The following is a 17,780-nucleotide window of genomic DNA, read 5'->3' as shown; positions in this document are numbered from 1 at the left end:
CAAAAAGACAACCAAATTCTTTGTAAAAACTACATGAGAAAGCAGGAGGACTGCCTTAACTTGCTTATAATCAACTACCAAAATCTTCTCAATCCACAAGAAGCTACAGAGGAGATCCTTATGGGTGCAAAAAAATGATGTCTTGCTTAAGCAATTTAACAAAAAATGCAAAATGATACATGCAAAAAACAACAATCTGCATTTCAACAAGGAAGCCATACTGAAAGGCATCCCTCTTGACAACTATGTGCCCTGGAATCAACAGCTACAACATCTGGACAATGAGGCCAGGACTCTGCCTTTTTCTCGGAAAGGCTGCTAATCAACCCTAAATGTTTCTCCATACATGCTGATTTCTAATAGCTCTAAAATTGTAAATCTATTTATAATTTTGGTTCTCTAAGTTTATAGTTATTATTTTATATGAAACTCTTTATGTAAGGTTTGAGCTGCCTACTGTTTTAAAATTTATCTCACAGGCTTTCATGGTATGCCTGCTATAGCAGTTATTATGTAACTTCAAACCATTGTGTTATGGCTTTACAGGTCATGTTTTTGTCATGTCCCTGTCAATAAATGGAATCGCAGCCATATAAATAGGGTTGCAGCCATAAAACTCATGTAAGCAGGGCTGACCAAAAAAGATAATAGAATAAAAATAAAATATAATCACATTTCAATATAGGAGGCCGACCTGGATTTTTTCAAAGGGGCCGACTGAGATAGAAGGCGGGGGGGTAATGTTTATCAAATAACATATTAATTACATAAACCCAGTGGTGGTTAGGGAAGAGTAGCGGTTTGCATCAAGGAAGGGACATGTCACTTGAGGGAACTGTGTCGTTTGTGAAGAATGGTGACTCTTCATCCCTTCATGAGGAATATAAAGGTTGAGTCTATTCTTGGAGAAGGGCATTGAACGGGAAGTGGAATCAGATCTGATTGAATAGAAGCAGAAATAGCAGATCAACATATGAAATAAGTAAAATACACAAATTTAAGAGACCAATAGAACTGTTCCATCTTTGAATTAGAATAATTACTAAAATGTTTCTGGATTTGATTGTGTCAAAGATTTTTTTTGCATCAACGTTTCGGATCCATCATCAGGATTTTTCTCCTTTGCTCTCTTGTATCATCCTGATGATGGATCACAGAGTGTGATCCGAAATGTTGATGCAAAAAAATCTTTGACACAATCAAATACAGAAACATTTTAGCAATTATCAACATGGATTGTGGAAATCTGATATCATTAATTAGAATAATTAGTTACTGCAAGGAATAAAGAATTAAGATATGTAAGGAGATCAGATAATAAGTCCTGAAAACGGAGATGGAATGATTGGGAACAACATTTAATCTATAATCAGAAGTGCAGATCTGATTTGAATGATGAGGCATCAATGAAGAGATATGACCCTTAGAATAGATGTCTCTTTCCAAAGAGACGTGTCTTCTCAGTAAAATCTGAAACTATAAAAGGAATGGAATGATCAAGGAAAAAAGAAGGATTGTATATCCATAGAGAGCAGATCCAGATCGAAGGAGATCAGATCTGATATAAGTAATCTGCATTCAGAAAACAGCAGCCTTGTGATCTAGCAAGTGTTGAGGTTTGCAATGTGATGATATTGTTTAATATATAATCTCTTAATGTATTTTTGATATAGTTAATAATGAGAATTACAAATCTATCTAGATTCCTTAATTATTTATTTAATCTATTTATTCTCCTACAAACAATCATGTAGGGTTTAGTAAGAAAACACGATTGGGAGGGCAGAGAAGGGCTCCCCATCTATGTAGCCCACCCATGTTAGATGGACGAGTTCTTGCCACTTGTGGGCCAAGGGGTGTTATATCACACCCTTGGGATTAGTTGCAGGGAATGTTACGGGCACACTATCATGCTTTCCTCTCCAATCCCTACGATGGTTGGTTGTTGGAAGTGAAACTAAAGAATAGAAAGAATCATGTATGGGTTAGTAAGGAGACATGATTGGGAGGGCCGAGATGGGTTCACCATCTAAGTAGCCCACCCCATGTTGGATGGACAAGAGTTCCTACCACTTGTGGGCCAAGGAATGTTATATCACACCCTTGGGCTTAGTTGCAGTGAATGTTATGGGCACCCTAATGTGCTCTCCTCTCCAATCCCTACCATGGCTGATTATTGGAAATGAAGCTATAGATTAGATCCAAGTATGTGATGTTATTTAACTTAATTGCTTATTTAATTTAAAAAGTTCAATAGCTATTATATGATTTAATTATAGAATACTATTTGTAAACAAATGAAATTGTTACCTTGGGCAAAAATCAGGTATACCCAATTTGGGGACATTACAGTTCCCAATTCATTATATGGGATGCATAAAGAATTGTAATTTTTTTAATATTGATAATCATTTACAAATGTTCTGCTTATACGAGCATCAACATGAGACCAATATCAGCTCTCGCAAGCACAACAATGAGACATGCTCCTTTTGAGCAACCACACTAGAAACCATCTATGGAAGACAAAGAGTCACAACATAGAAATTTACTTATTTGGAAACCACCTCCACATTAGAAGCCAACTATGAAAGATCAAGAGACAGAATTTAGAATTCCACATTAAATGTCCCTTTGGGATTTGAACTTGGGTCTATACAATGAGAACTCAATGCTTCAACCAATTGTTTAACCCCTTCGACAGAAATGTAAGATTTTGGTATTTAAGTAATAATTTTAGCTATTTAATGAACACTTGGATAATTTTTTTCGCCTTGGCATCAAATGAGCTTCTTCGAAGAGTTTGATAAGGCATTCCCTGTTTTTGTTTCATTTACGAGCATCTATAATAAGTGGATACCTTATTTGAAGTCCAATGTCCGTTATTTGTCCAATATTTGATAACTCGTACCTTTCATACATTGTATGTTGGAGTAAGACTGCCTAATTCAATTTGCAAATTTAATTTGAGTTTGGGTAAAGAGTAAGATGTTGAGGTTTGGGAAAGGTTAAAGTGTTCTCATTTCTATACAAACTGAACTGATGTTTTCTTGTTTCAGGTATGGATGGGGTGGACAGGGAGAAGGTGCAAAAGGTAGTGTATGAGATGAGTAAAGGATCCAAATATTTTGAAAATGAAAAGCGAAGGGAAGCATATATTCAGCAAAGGATAGATAACCTATGTTGTCAGGCAGCTCTTCTCACTTCTTCTGATATTGCCAAGTTTGAGAGGGTATGGCACAAGCCATTTTTAGATTGTTTGTTTCTAATCACAACTTGAAGTCAAAGGTTGTTTTGGATGTAGTTGGGTTTGAATCAATGTTGTGCTCTTTAATAGTAATTATTTGTAGCTTATTGCACTCAGGATGTAGCCAGGCAAACACTTTGTTATTGGATTAGAGTTAGTACTTGTGGCTTTTTCCTTCCTGTGAAGCAAATTCTGGTCTGATTATATAATTGTGTCCTCTTGTTTAAATGTGTTCATGGGGAAAACTTGAAAACTTGTAGGTTGCAGATAGAAGGGTTTTGGGGCTTGAAGGTGCCAGAGATCTATCAAGAACCTGGATGCATGTTGATATGGATGCCTTCTATGCAGCTGTTGAGACATTAGAAAATCCTTCATTGGCAGGCAAACCCATGGCTGTAGGAAACATGTCTATGATTTGCACAGCTAATTATGAGGTGAAAAATGTGTTCTACATTTCTCTTTGTTGCTGCTGAGTGTGTGTTTCACCTTTGATTTCAAATTCAGATTCTCTATTTCATCAAGGTTGGTTTGATAGGTATCATAGGGATAAATCAAATGCAAACAATGATTGAGTATTGTTTCCTGATTCTCATGCTTTTGTTCATCCAAGTATATGATCATTTTAAGAAACACACTTCATTTTTGTATAAATCTAAATTTATTATCACCAGAACATATTTCAGTGACTTTGCAGAGTTTAAGGAAGTTGATTTATTTGTTTGCGATTTATCTAAATGTCTAAGAATAGTTTTGAATGAGTTTGCCTATCTGTGTACAGGCTCGAAAATTTGGTGTCCGTGCTGCAATGCCTGGATTCATTGCACGAAAGCTATGTCCGGATTTGGTTTTTGTGCCAACAAATTTCCAGAAGTATTCACATTACAGTGAGCTAACAAGGAAAGGTTTTATACACTCCACCGTTAATGCCTAACTAGCTTGCAGATATGTTTTAAATTGTCTAAATGAAAAAATTTCCTTGCTCTGTTAGGCTTCTTACCACTAAATGCTCTTTTATGTGTTTCTTCAGTATTTCATGAATATGATTCTCGATTCATTGCAAGAAGCCTGGATGAAGCATATCTAGATGTTACTGATGTGTGTAAGGAGCGCTGCATGAGTGGAGAAAAAGTAAGCTTTTGTGGTGTATACTACATGTTTTCTGCTAGTTACACATATTTATCGATTTTCACTTTTAATTGTCTTGTTAACACAGTTTCTGTAGCACCTTTACTTTTCTTTATTACCTTGATGTTTTCTTATAATGAAGGATGCCAAAGAAATTTAAGATTGCATGTTTTTCATTTTTCATCTGAGCTGCATGTAGCTTTTCTTTTGATATTGGCTTTATATTGTAGAATTTTTTGAGTAGAGATACTTGTAGCACATTTTGTTTACCTCTTATGCAAAGTTTTTTTTGGTAATGGAGGTTGCAGAAGAGATAAGAAGTGTCGTTTATGCTCAAACTGGTCTGACTTGCAGTGCAGGGATAGCGCCAAATCGGTTGCTTGCAAAGGTGCATATAATTTCCTTTTTGTCATTTCTTAGAACTGCAAACTGGTATTTAGGTTCAAGGCTGAATTATTGACAGCAGGAATCAGAGACTGGAAACTTCATTTTATAAGATTGGGAATCTCACATCTAAATGCATTAAATATTAAAGAATCTAAAGAATTGATATAAAATCTCTACACAGTTATTTTGAAAAGCATCCATCTCAATTTCATAGACTGTTAAAAATTTGTTCTGTTGGTGTTGGAAATAAGCCACACCCGTACTGATGATGGACTGGTCCAAGAGGGGCCAGTAGCTCAGTGGTAGAGCACTCCAGCAGCGTATGGAAGGTCCTAGGTTCGAGTCCTAGCTGGTCCATGTCTCAACATGGTATCAGAGCCAGGTCGAGGCTAGGAGCTCCAAGCACACGAGAGGTGTGGCTTAAGGGGGTTGTTGGTGTTGGAAATAAGCCACACCCAGACCGACGATGGACTGGTCCAAGAGGGGCCAGTAGCTCAGTGGTAGAGCACTCCAGTAGCGTATGGAAGGTCCAAGGTTCGAGTCTTAGCTGGTCCATGTCTCAACAGTTCTTTATAAATGTTAAAGAATCCAGAAGTTGTATTGATAGTAGTTAATCCTATGTATTTTTAAAACATTTCTTGCTTCTATTAAAGAAACTAAAGCATGTGTGGTAAAGGTTCTTTGCTTGTCCTATTTGTTATTTTTTCCTTTGTTTCTCATAAGTTATACTAGTTTCATATGGGTTTCTCTTTTGTTATTGGGATTGCTTCATCTTTCATGGGGATTGTTTTCTTTTTTCAATGCATGCTAGTAAGGGGTCAATGTCTAATTAACAGTACATCATAATTTTTTATTTCTTGTGAATTCTATCCCATTTGTAGTATTTTGTGCATTCAGATTCTGGTTGTTGTATCCATGCTCCTCTTTTTGGTTAATTGAATCCCAATTTCCTCAAGAGGAGTTTGCCTATTTCATCTAGTTATGGTAGAAAATGTGTTCAAAGACTGCTTTGGTATGCTTGACCTTGAAGTTTTTTCCATTGCAGAAGATGCTTTGTTCTGGCCTTATTTGTTTGTCTAATTATCACTAGCTTTCCAAATTGCTTCTGGCTCTAAATTGACATTCCTTAGCTGCCTTAAAGGGATAGCACTTGCTTCATTCTGCTGTGCATTTCCAATTCCCTTTTTTTGAAACTTTGAATTAGTGAAGAGCTCTCGTCAATATTGCCAATGCTCATTTGTATTCTTCAAGATCTAAATAAGGAAATGGGAGTGTCATCTATTTCTAGTGTTGAAGGAATGGTTATTATAAGGCTTTCAGACATAGATCCAGTGTCTTGAAAACTATTCTATTTATGGTCAATCTTACTTATTCAGGACTGAACTATGCCCTCAAAAAGCTTCTTGAAAGGCCAAAGTGTTGATGTTATAACAGCAGGAGTTCTCTTTCCTCCTGACTTCCGTAACAAATTATTATAAGCTTGTTAATTACCTTATTGTTTATCGCTGTATTATCTTACCGATCTCTTAGTCGTTAAATCTGTTGTTAGTTTCTATCTTCCCTAACAAATGGTTTAGGATGATTAACTATTGGGTTGATTGGCTCTTTCGCACCCCTTTGTCTAGACTTGAAACTCCAGATTAGGAGTCATGTCTCTTTGCTTGCTCTTGTTGGGTATTTAGTGCCATTCATCGAGGGCATTAGAGTTATGTTGTCCCTGAAATATATGTGGTAATATATATGAAAAAGATTCTGTCATACACGTCTAGATAATTCAAACAAGAAAATAAATATACAGCATAACAAGTGTGACTTCTGTGTAAAGAACTACTGTACATAATTGTGCATACTGCTGCTTACCTACAGTCTGATTTAAACTTAACACAAAGAAACAAGGTTATCATTTCTCCTTATTCTTACTACTTAAGGAAGATTATTTGTGAATTTTGAGGAATTGCCTGCAGAGCCCACTAGAGTTTTGTAGAAATGCTGCAGATAATATCTATTAGGCAGAACTCTGAATGTGGTATATTCACTGTGAAAACTTAAAAAAGTTTAATTATTCTGTAGAAATAATAAATTTACACATCTTAATTCTCCATTCTAAAAACACAGTGATGCTCAGAATATTAGAGATTCCCTGGTAATTTTATTTTTAGCAATCAATGTAGAATAATATCATCTAAACTGTTAGCATGTAGTTAAGTGCGCATCTGCATGGTTGGTGTCATACATTTAAGTATCTGAATGTTATCAAGCTCTCCTTTTATTGACTTGTGTGCAATTATGTGTGTATTGAGGGTATTGGTCCTGCACTGCCTTATAAATATGTTTGATTTATCAATTATCACAAATTGCTAGATCTTAAGTGCAAATCTTTATTTTAGATCTAAAGTTTTCTGTAGAAATAGTAATTGTATGCATTTTAATTCTTCATTTTAAATCAGACAACTATGTTCAGAAGATTAGAGATTCACTGGTAATTTTATTTGTAACAATCAATGTAGAATATCATCATCGAAACAGTTAGCATGCGGTTAATTGTGCCATCTGCATAGTTGGTGTCACACATTTAAGTATCTGATTGTTATCAAGCTTTTCTTTTAATGGCTTGTGTGCAAGTATGTGTATACTGAGGGCATTGGTCCTGCACCTCCCTTATAAATATGTTTGACTCGTCAACAAATTGCTAGATCTTAAGTGCAAATCTGCAATTTAGATTAAAATTTTTACTCTCCGTCTTTTTTCACATGAAAAAATGACCATGTAAGGCTTTACATTCATTTATTTGTTTAGTTCTCAAGGTATTAGTTTAAGAGATGCTCTGCTGAAGTTTTTTGTGTAATTATAATCTATTATGGCAACCAGGTACATGAATCAGTAAGATTGAATAGAGCTTTATCACATGTTCTTTCTAGTGGATATATAGAGTACTTTCTATGTTTGTGCCAAGGAAATGACTTACCTTTTTGATTCATTGTTCATTCCTACTACTTTATTTCTGCTTGTCTGATCTGCCTGTCTCTTCTTATAAATGTGCTTTTGGATTTTAGCCAATTGTTTGTTTAAAATTTTTAATGGTTATACTTGCAGGTTTGCTCAGATATCAATAAACCTAATGGACAGTTTGTCCTGCCAAATGAGCAGCCTGCTATCATGACTTTTGTGTCATCATTGCCAATACGAAAGGTTCTTCCAAAAACTATGTTGTGTGGTGTTTTCTAAGCTGAAATTGATCAAAGTTTCAAACTTCTTGATATCTATACTAGTGCATCCTTTGCCAAAGCATTTTTGTGGCAACATTTACTGTTATGGTAGTCTGATTATATTTATTATATGCTATAACTAATTCTCAAAGCTTTTCTAATAATATCCAATGTTTTGGAATATTAACAATGTATAAGTATCTTAACAATGTTTTGGTATTATTTTTAATTTCATAAAATTCTATATTGGTCATAAAGTAACTTGTTTTCAAGGAGAGAAGGGGGCTTGGTATGTTCAGAAAGACAAATAACTTTTCTTTATCTGTATGTATGTACTATTCTTTGATCTACTATTGAAGTAAAAGCCAATGGGCTCCTGTTCATGGATTAAATCTGAAAATATTAGAAACAGAAAAAATTCATCTTTTTGCTATATGAGTATATAAGAGGTACATGTCAATTTTCTCAGTACATGTCAAGATTAAAGCAGAAGATCCTAGCATGAAACCAAAAAGAAGGGATTTAAGAAAAGGATCTCGATCTGGGGCATCAAAGTATGAAACTGCTGGTAAAACTTTAAATTCTTTGCTGGCTTCAGGATTTTGTGAGTCAACAGTAGTGATACTAACATGAGTGTCAACATCAAATTTGTCATTTTTGAGCACTCAACTGGTAGGAAGAACAAACTGAGTACTGAATTCTGACAAAGCATCACCATGAAGGTGTGATGAATCTTTACTGGCACGTTCAGCAAGAGACACTACATGATTGTCAACACTATGCAAATCATCATCACCATTTAATTTAGCATGGTTTTCACAAATGATTTCATTATCAACAGGAACTACCAATATAGCTGATGAATTAAAACAAGAACTAGAATATAATTATGATAATGAAATTCCATGCGATATACAACCTTTTTGCATAGGAGATCAGATATATTGGGGAGATCAACTACATATATATCTGTCTAGCATCTAAGTTCTCAAGATTAAAATTTGACCATACATCATGATTGAAAGTAGATGTATTTGTTTCTCAACAATCTTATTCACAACAGAACTATTAACCTCTGTATTCAGAGGTAAAGCTCTTCCCTTCCTCCTGCTAGTGAGTCCTTGAATCCTTCCAAAGGGCCTTTCTACCTTTACTACCCTTCCTCTATCCTGATGCCAAATAATAAAGTCTGGAAGGATCTAATGGAACTTCCATAAACCTCAATGTGCAGTGATCACTCTGCTGAAACTGCAAGGAATGTAACTTCAATGATGAAGTCAGTGACGCCTGTCGCTTATTTAAAAAAAATTCTCTTCTGTTTTGCTTCATATCTGGTCATTTTCACAGAAAATTTCAAGTATAATTTATTCATGAGTAATGTATGCCTTAACGGTGAATGTCTCCCATCCATAATATCATTGTCCAAATATTAAACTCAGAATATGCCTTCTAGTGAATTCCTTCCATCTGCAAAGCATCCTCATCTATGTCATATCAATTGATAAAATTAATTTTATATTTCTCATCCCTTTTTGGAGCCATAAAATGATGCAGGAGCATCTGGGTTCATGGGTAGTCCTCTGTCACCAAAAACAGTAGTGGTTTATATTTTAAAGTTTTTTTCTTTATTTTCTCTGTGTTTGTTATTTGTTGTTCATATCAACTTGCTTTCTCAAGGAATTATATAGGAAGGATGTAGGCTGTTATTTGTTTCAAACCGTTTGCAGCAGTATTTAGAATTTTAGATCTAAATCCAGTTGCTATATGATTGTCCTTGTTGTATATGAGTTTCAACAGCTAAGGTGATAGGAGTTGTGTGTCAAATTTACAAGGCTGTGTATCATGCCATGAGAGCTGTGTCTCATGCTTTAGGCCAAATGTGTATGTTATTAAAGTGCTTTGTTTTGGTATTAGTTGTGACAGGAAGTGTTATATGTTAAGAGTTGCTTCCGATATTAAAGTTGAGTTACATTTTGCCTCCAAGATGACATGCTATTATTACCTATGTAAATACAAATAAAATCTAAAAGATATGTTGTGAGATTAAAAAATCACCACCTGTAACTTTCCAAATGGAAGGACTTTCATTTCTCTTTTTCTAACCTTGGCATTTTCATTGAGTTTTTATAATGATTATTATTATTTTCAGTAATGTAATTGAAATGTAGATTTGTTTCTCATTATGGTTTGGTGCAGGTGTTTACTTTTGGTAGTGGATTTTTGGTTCATGTTGTTTAGTGAGCACAAAACATGCCTCGCTCTGACCTTTCTAATCTTTTGTTTGCTAAATGTTTCTTGTTATTTTCCTTTAGCTGTATGGTTTTTTTTGCATTCTTTCTTGGCTGTTCAAGTACATGACCCCAAATCATAATATCAAAACATATAGCGCTGTCATACTTCCTACTTCATTGTGCGCTGCTGAAACACCCCATTATTGTATGGTAGCTCCATTATATTTTAAAGGAACTAGATGAAATCTTGTGGATAATAAATCATCACAAAGAATTGAGGATAAACCCTTCTTGTCTCTCATACCAACACCTTCATTGGCTGCCCAATCTGCAACTTGATTTCCTTTCCTACCAATATGAGAAAAATAAATCCCATCAAACAGGTTGGCCATCTATTTGCCTTCATCAATGATTACATACAATCTCTAGTTTTTCACAATATATCCTTTCATCACCCCTACAACCAATTTGGAATCTACTTCCACCCAAAGCTTCTTCCATCCTTTTTCTTTGGCAATCATCATTCCCCACAACATAACGTTGGCTTTTGCTATGTTATTGGTATCAATCCCAACATCTTGCACAATGTAACCTTGAGGTTGACCATCATGATTCCTAAAAACTCCACGACCTCCAATTTCTTTGAAGTACCTTTAGTAACGCAATCAAAATTGAATTTCACCTAGATAGCTGTTGGGCAATGTAGGCACTAAACCTAGGAGCACAGGGAGGAATTAGCCTAGCGTGATCAAGCCAATCAAATTCAGGTTAGGTATCAGCCCAATTTACTTCATTCCCACAAATATACCAACTATCCTCGTTTTGAATTTTCCCTAGTTTAGACATTGTAGTCGCCACCAGGTCCCAAATTCTATCCACTGATCTCTCAATGCCTTGAAAAATTCTTTTATAATGCTCTAACTAGATATTCCATACAATCAAAGATGGGAAACATATCCTAACAAATAGAAGGCTAGGGCTTTTCATCTTGAGGATCCTATTTTCAAGAAGGCTAGTAATGCTGAGGGGAATGACCCACACCGGTCCCCATCTACTAAGGAAGCTGTACCAAAGCCTCAATGCCACAACATAGTGTAAGAAAAGGTGATTGTTGTCCTCGTCACTACTTCCAAGCATAGCATATCGTGATCGGCCTAACTTACCCATTAGTTGCAAGCTATCCTAAGTCAAGGTTTGTCTTTTACAAGCAATCCAAAAGGAGGAGTTTGCTCTTGGAGGGTCCCTTAGAGCTTCAAATCTTTAGATATTGGTTCAAACTCAAATTGTTGCTATCAATGAAAGGGAACCGTAAATTTAGGCGAGTTCATTGTAATCAAACCACTTGCACAACCACCCTAGAACATCTCATCATCCTTCTCATCCGTAGGAATGGGCTAGTTTTCAAGCTTTGCTTGCAGCTCTAAGCAAGTGCCAATCAACTCTTGGACAGGGGGAGCAATAATCTTCCTTTTCTACAGGAAGAGCCTTCAACAATATAATCCTTAACCAAAGTACCCATTGACTCCTCAAAATGAGAGACAAGAGGGTGAAAGGAAGGAATATCTTTCAAGGCGAGGTCTTCATTTCAACAATTTTGCCAAAATCTGATTTTCCTCCCATTGCCTACTCTCCATCAAACATTAGGGCCTATCAAGTTGCAACAAGATCTATTAAAGTTTCAAATGCTAGAACCTTGAGGGAGGGAAGAAGGGCTCTTAAAGGGATCTTTAGAATCGTACTGCAAATACTTGGCTTGAATCACTCTATTGCAGTGGCTTTCTCTTACCTTGTATACTCTTCGAGCCATTGTAGCTCCCAAAGCAAGGTTCGTCTTCTTACAATTGACACAGACACACACGCGCGCGTGCGCACACACATACAAAGCAAGGTTCGTCTTCTTACAATTCACACACACACACAGACACAAACACACACAAACACACACACACACACAAACACACACAAACACACACACAAACATACAAATAGACAGACAGACAGACACACACACACACATACAAACAATATAATCCTTAACCAAAGTACCCATTGACTCCTCAAAATGAGAGACAAGAGGGTGAAAGGAAGGAATATCTTTCAAGGTGAGGTCTTCATTTCAACAATTTTGCCAAAATCTGATTTTCCTCCCATTGCCTACTCTCCATCAAACATTAGGGCTTGTCAAGTTTCAACAAGATCTTCTAAAGTTCCAAATGCTAGAACCTTGAGGGAGGGAAGAAGGGCTCTTAAAGGGATCTTTAGAATCGTACTCCAAATACTTGGCTTGAATCACTCTTTTCCAATGCCTTTCTCTGTCCTTGTATAGTCTCCGAGCCATTGTAGCTCCCAAAGCAAGGTTCGTCTTCTTACAATTCACACACACACACACATAGACACACAAACACACACACGCACGCGCGCGCACACACACACTCAAAGCAAGGTTCGTCTTCTTACAATTCACACATACACACACAGACATAGACACACACACACACACACAGACACACAGACACAGACACACACACACACAAACACACACAGACACACACACAAACACAAACACATAGACAAACAGACAGACAAACACATACAGACAATATAATCCTTAACCAAAGTACCCATTGACTCCTCGAAATGAGAGACAAGAGGGTGGAAGGAAGGAATGTCTTTCAAGGCGAGGTCTTTAGTTCAACAATTTTGCCAAAATTTGATTTTCCTCCCATTGCCTACTCTCCATCAAACATTAGGGCTTATCAAGTTGCAAGAAGATCTATTAAAGTTCCAAATGCTAGAACCTTGAGGGAGGGAAGAAGGGCTCTTAATGGGATCTTTAGAATCGTACTGCAAATACCTGGCTTGAATCACTCTACTCCGGTGTGTTGTGACGTTTTCACACATCGCCCCATTGCAAATGGAGACCCCTTACTTTTTAGGCTCTTCCGGTCTTTTGGCTTTGTTTTTGGGGTCTTTTTGCACAGTCTCGTTAGTTTCTCCACTTTGCAAGTGTTTGGGGGTCATATTGGTCAAGTTTGCCTTTCGTTTGAGCAAATTCCGCTAAGTCTAGGACTCGTTTTGTGAATTTTAGGGTTTTTGCCTTCTGTCCTAGATTTTAGGGGTTTCTATTAGGGTTTTGGGAAAACTGAACATACAACTAGAATCAGGACCCTTCAAGGAACCCCCCAGTAAAATTTGAGCCCAAACGGAGAAACTTTCTATTTTTAGAAAGTCCCTACTTTTTAGGGATTTTTTTAGGTCTCGGAATGTCGTCATTTTGCCAAAAATCAAACTTACTAGTTTTAGTAAGTTTCTATTTATAGTAAGTCATTCCTGCACCCTGTCTAGGGGTCTAACGTTGACATTTTGAAGGTTTCTATTTTTGGAAAGTCAGTACTAGCAGGTTCAGTCAGATAAGGCGACAAGGATCAAACGTTCGCAGACGTTTCTAATTCCGGAAAGTCAGACAGTAGACAGAGAAAGCTAGAAATTGATCAAGTGCCTGGAAGCCTATGCCTAAAATGGAAAGCTCAAAAATTCACCAAGGTACAGGAAGTCATTCGAAAATTGCAAAGGGGTCAAATTGTCCTAGGTCTGGAAAATCGAACTACAAATTTCATGAATCCTCAGCCCAAGTGAAAATCTGCCCAGATGTGGACTTGGGCGCCAAAATGGAGGAGGCAAGGATAGGCGGATAAATTTCATGAATCCTTAGCCCATGAGAAAATCCGCCCAGATGTGGACTTGGGTGCAAAAATGGTAGAGGCAAGGATCAACGGACAAATTTCATGAATCCTTGGCCCATGAGGAAATCCACCCAGATATGGACTTGGGCGCCAAAATGAAGGAGGCAAGGATAAACGGATAAATTTCATGAATCCTTGGCCCATGAGAAAATCCGCCCAGATGTGGACTTGGGCGCCAAAATGGAGGAGGCAAGGATAAGTAGACAAATTTCATGAATCCTTGGCCCATGAGGAAATACGCCCAGATATGGACTTGGGCGCCAAAATGAAGGAGGCAAGGATAAGTGGACAAATTTCATGAATCCTTGGCCCATGAGAAAATCCGCCCAGATGTGGACTTGGGTGCCAAAATGGAGAAGGCAAGGATGGATGGACAAATGAAAAAAAATCCTTGGCCAAGTATGATTTGCGCCCAGACATGAGGGAAGGCGCCAAAGTGGCATGCCCAAGGAGAGAAGGACAATTCCATGAATCCTTCCTCCAGTGAAAATTCTGCCCAAGGGAGTGATTGGGCACCAAAATGGGCATTCCATGGAAGGTGTAAAAAAGTGAAAATTCCAAGGCACAGTGAATTCAACGCCTAAGCTAAAAAGTTGAAATTTTGCCTAAGGCATGGAATCGAAGGGGTCAAGGAGGGATAGAAAATAAAATTCCCCTCGGGCATATTTTTGAATTTGCTATTTTTAGACACCGAATCTCGCCGGAATGAGGAAATTGTTATAGATTCGGAATCGTGGCAGAATTCTCCATCCAATGAACCTGGCTCCTAAATTTTAGGAGGATCCCTAAAAAATAGGGATGTTGAAAAGAAGACATGGACTATTCACAAAACATTGAATTCCTTCCTCAGGAGGAATTTCCACCCCAGCCTTGTGGAGGGCGCCAAAATGAAGAGTGGATGGAGAAACATGCAAATTGCAAGAGTCCTTGACCAAGGCATTTTAGCGCCCAAGTGAGAGAAGGAGCGCCAGATAGAGGGATGCAAGGAATCCATGGAATTGAAAGAATTCCCCACCAAGTGTAAAATGCCGCTTAGGAAAAAAGGAGTGCACTAAAATGATCTTCTCATGGACAGTGCACAAAGAGATGAATTCCTTCATCGAGGAAGAATTGCACCCAAGAAGAAGAAATTCCAGGAAAGGTGAAAAATTGACTAAGTGTTTGAAATTTCTTCCTTCAGGACATAGTTCTTGGAAATCATGAAAATTGGCTAAGGTATGAAGAATTTCCTTCCTCAGTGTAAGGAACAAATTTCTTTCCAAAGGAGAATTCCTCCACAACAAGAAATCACATCCAAGGATGAATTGAAGATACAATTTCTAAGGCAAGGAAGGAATCAGGGATGAACTAAACAAGAAATTTCCCCCCCAAGGGAAAAATTTGAAAAATCCATTCGTGGGCATCAAATCACATCCAAATTTCAAAAGTTTTACAGATTTGGATTCGTAGGAGAATTCTCTTCCTCCTGGACTTGAAACCCTAATTTCTGCAAAATTCCTAAAAAATAAGAGATGTTGAAAAATCATTGAAAATCTTTTCCAGAGCAAGGCAAGTTCAAAAACTTCAAGAAAATACTTCCAGAGTCAGAGATTCTCCCTCTTGAAGTTTTTCTCTCTCCAAAGTTTTTTCCACCAAGTGGCAACCGAGTCAACGCACGCTGAATTAATGAAGCATCTCTTTGCATGCAGCCATCACATTTATGGCATTATGACAGATTCCTTTTGCATGCAACCGACACGTTCAGGAGATGATGGTGCATTTATGGCATCATGGGCGATTTTTTCATGAGGGTACATTCATTGCATAGGTGGCACTTTTGAAATGTAATGGTTAATTAATGCTTTATGGGTGCCATTTTTGGTAGGATTGTAATTAATTGTATATGGGCTTTATGGGGTATTTATTGGAGATTCCCACCTTGTTGCATCATGAGTGGAGAATCTTTTAGGGAAAACCCCAATTAGGGTTTTGCATGTAGCCAGGGCTTGAAGCCTATATAAAGGGGTGACCCCCCTCATTTGTAAAGGAGGGAGCCTTGTATGAAATTGGTGCGATAAGTTTTGAGATAATAATAGTGAAACATTGTTCTTTGATGGTGTCCACTTAAATTATTTTTTCAAAGCTTGCATGGTTTCACCTTCCTCACTTAGAGTAGAAGTAGTATAGTGCTTTGATTTCAATGGAGAATGTAATGGTGTTTGATGAATTTCCATGGTTCATACTTTTTGCATCTTGCTGATTGTAAGTTGCAGTGCAAAGTTAGCATGAACCCCCTAAATTTGCGCTAAGTTCGATTGTGGATGGTCGTTTGGATTGCGCCATTTTTGGGTATTCAAATGTACTTTCTCGATTTGAAAATCCTCTAGCATCCCCAGAAGATTGCACCGGTTCTTGCAGAGTTGTGGTTGATCTTGGCGAAAAAGAGATTGGTTTATTTGAAATTTGTCCACCAGAGCACTATTCATTGTTATCACTGCTCTTAGGAGTAGATTTAGATCCTTCTGAACCCTTTCCCCTTTACTTTCAGTTCATTTTAGTCTGTTCGAAGCGGTAGCATCACAAAATTGCCATATCTGATGATGGAGTTTCAGCCACAACAAAGAGGTGAAGGAATGATGCAAACGTGCCCCTTGGATTACCAACAATCACATCAGCCAACTAAGTCACGTCCGTAGCATAAAGGAACTTTGGAGTCGATTGTTTGAACTTTCTGCAATCTTAGCATGCAATCATACTTTGATCAAGAGAGGGTGAAGTGACCATTAGGCAACTTTATTCTGTGTTCGATGCTGTCATAAAAACACGTCAACACAGTACCTTTCTCTTTCCTTGTATATTATCCGAGCCATTGTAGCTCCCAAAGCAAGGTTCTTCTTCTCACAATTCACACAGACACACATAGACACACAGACACACACATAGACACGCACGCGCGCGCACACACACAAAGCAAGGTTCGTCTTCTTACAATTCACACGCACACACACAGACACACACAGACACACGAACATAGACACACGCACAGACACACACAGACACACACAGACAGAGAGACAGACAAACACACACATACAAACAATATAATCCTTAACCAAAGTACCCATTGACTCCTCAAAATGAGAGACAAGAGGGTGAAAGGAAGGACTTTCTTTCAAGGCGAGGTCTTCATTTCAACAATTTTGCCAAAATATGATTTTCCTCCCATTGCCTACTCTCCATCAAACATTAGGGCTTATCAAGTTGCAAGAAGATCTATTAAAGTTCCAAATGCTAGAACCTTGAGGGAGGGAAGAAGGGCTCTTAAAGGGATCTTTAGAATCGTACTGCAAATACCTGGCTTGAATCAGTCTACTCCAATGCCTTTCTCTTTCCTTGTATATTCTCCGAGCCATTGTAGCTCCCAAATCAAGGTTCGTCTTCTTACAATTCACACACACAGACACATAGACACATAGATACACAAACACACAAACACATACACAGATACACAGACACACACAGACACACAGACACAGACACACACACACACAGACATAGACACACACACTGTAATTTCCCCTTCTCAGTGAGGAGTAATCAGTAATCCATTGGCCTATCCCGAAGACCCGTAGGTTGAGCCGAATGAAGAATTAGGGTTTCCTATTTTTGTGGAGCTTTGTATGATCTAATTGGAGAAGATAGAGGAGTGGTTGCTCAACTCCCGAGCATTCACAAAAATGAGTCCTTTAGAGTTCGGGGAGTGATAGGAGAACATCGTGTCATTGCTCTCATTGACACAGGGGTGACTCATAACTTCATTGATGAGAGAATTGTTGCAAAGAGGGGGCTAGTGGCTGAGGAA

The 17,780-nt window shown here is 37.6% G+C and overlaps 1 protein-coding gene across 2 annotated transcripts in view; it reads left to right on the top strand.

Moving 5' to 3' along the window:
- The window catches only part of LOC131080008 (DNA polymerase kappa), a 147,557-nt gene that overhangs the window by 25,105 nt on the left and 104,672 nt on the right, over positions 1-17,780 (top strand). For both annotated transcript variants that reach the window (XM_058018062.2, XM_058018061.2), the window contains exons 2-7: positions 3,060-3,232; positions 3,508-3,681; positions 4,026-4,149; positions 4,275-4,375; positions 4,674-4,760; positions 7,853-7,948. In XM_058018062.2, the coding sequence (XP_057874045.2) occupies positions 3,060-3,232; positions 3,508-3,681; positions 4,026-4,149; positions 4,275-4,375; positions 4,674-4,760; positions 7,853-7,948 (755 nt within the window). The remainder of the gene's footprint in view (positions 1-3,059; positions 3,233-3,507; positions 3,682-4,025; positions 4,150-4,274; positions 4,376-4,673; positions 4,761-7,852; positions 7,949-17,780) is intronic.

This window comes from Cryptomeria japonica, chromosome 3, assembly GCF_030272615.1.
Source record: "Cryptomeria japonica chromosome 3, Sugi_1.0, whole genome shotgun sequence".
In the NCBI taxonomy this organism is placed as follows: Eukaryota; Viridiplantae; Streptophyta; class Pinopsida; order Cupressales; family Cupressaceae; genus Cryptomeria; species Cryptomeria japonica.
Note: the sequence above shows the minus strand (reverse complement) of the source record. Positions and strands in the feature narration are given on the sequence as shown.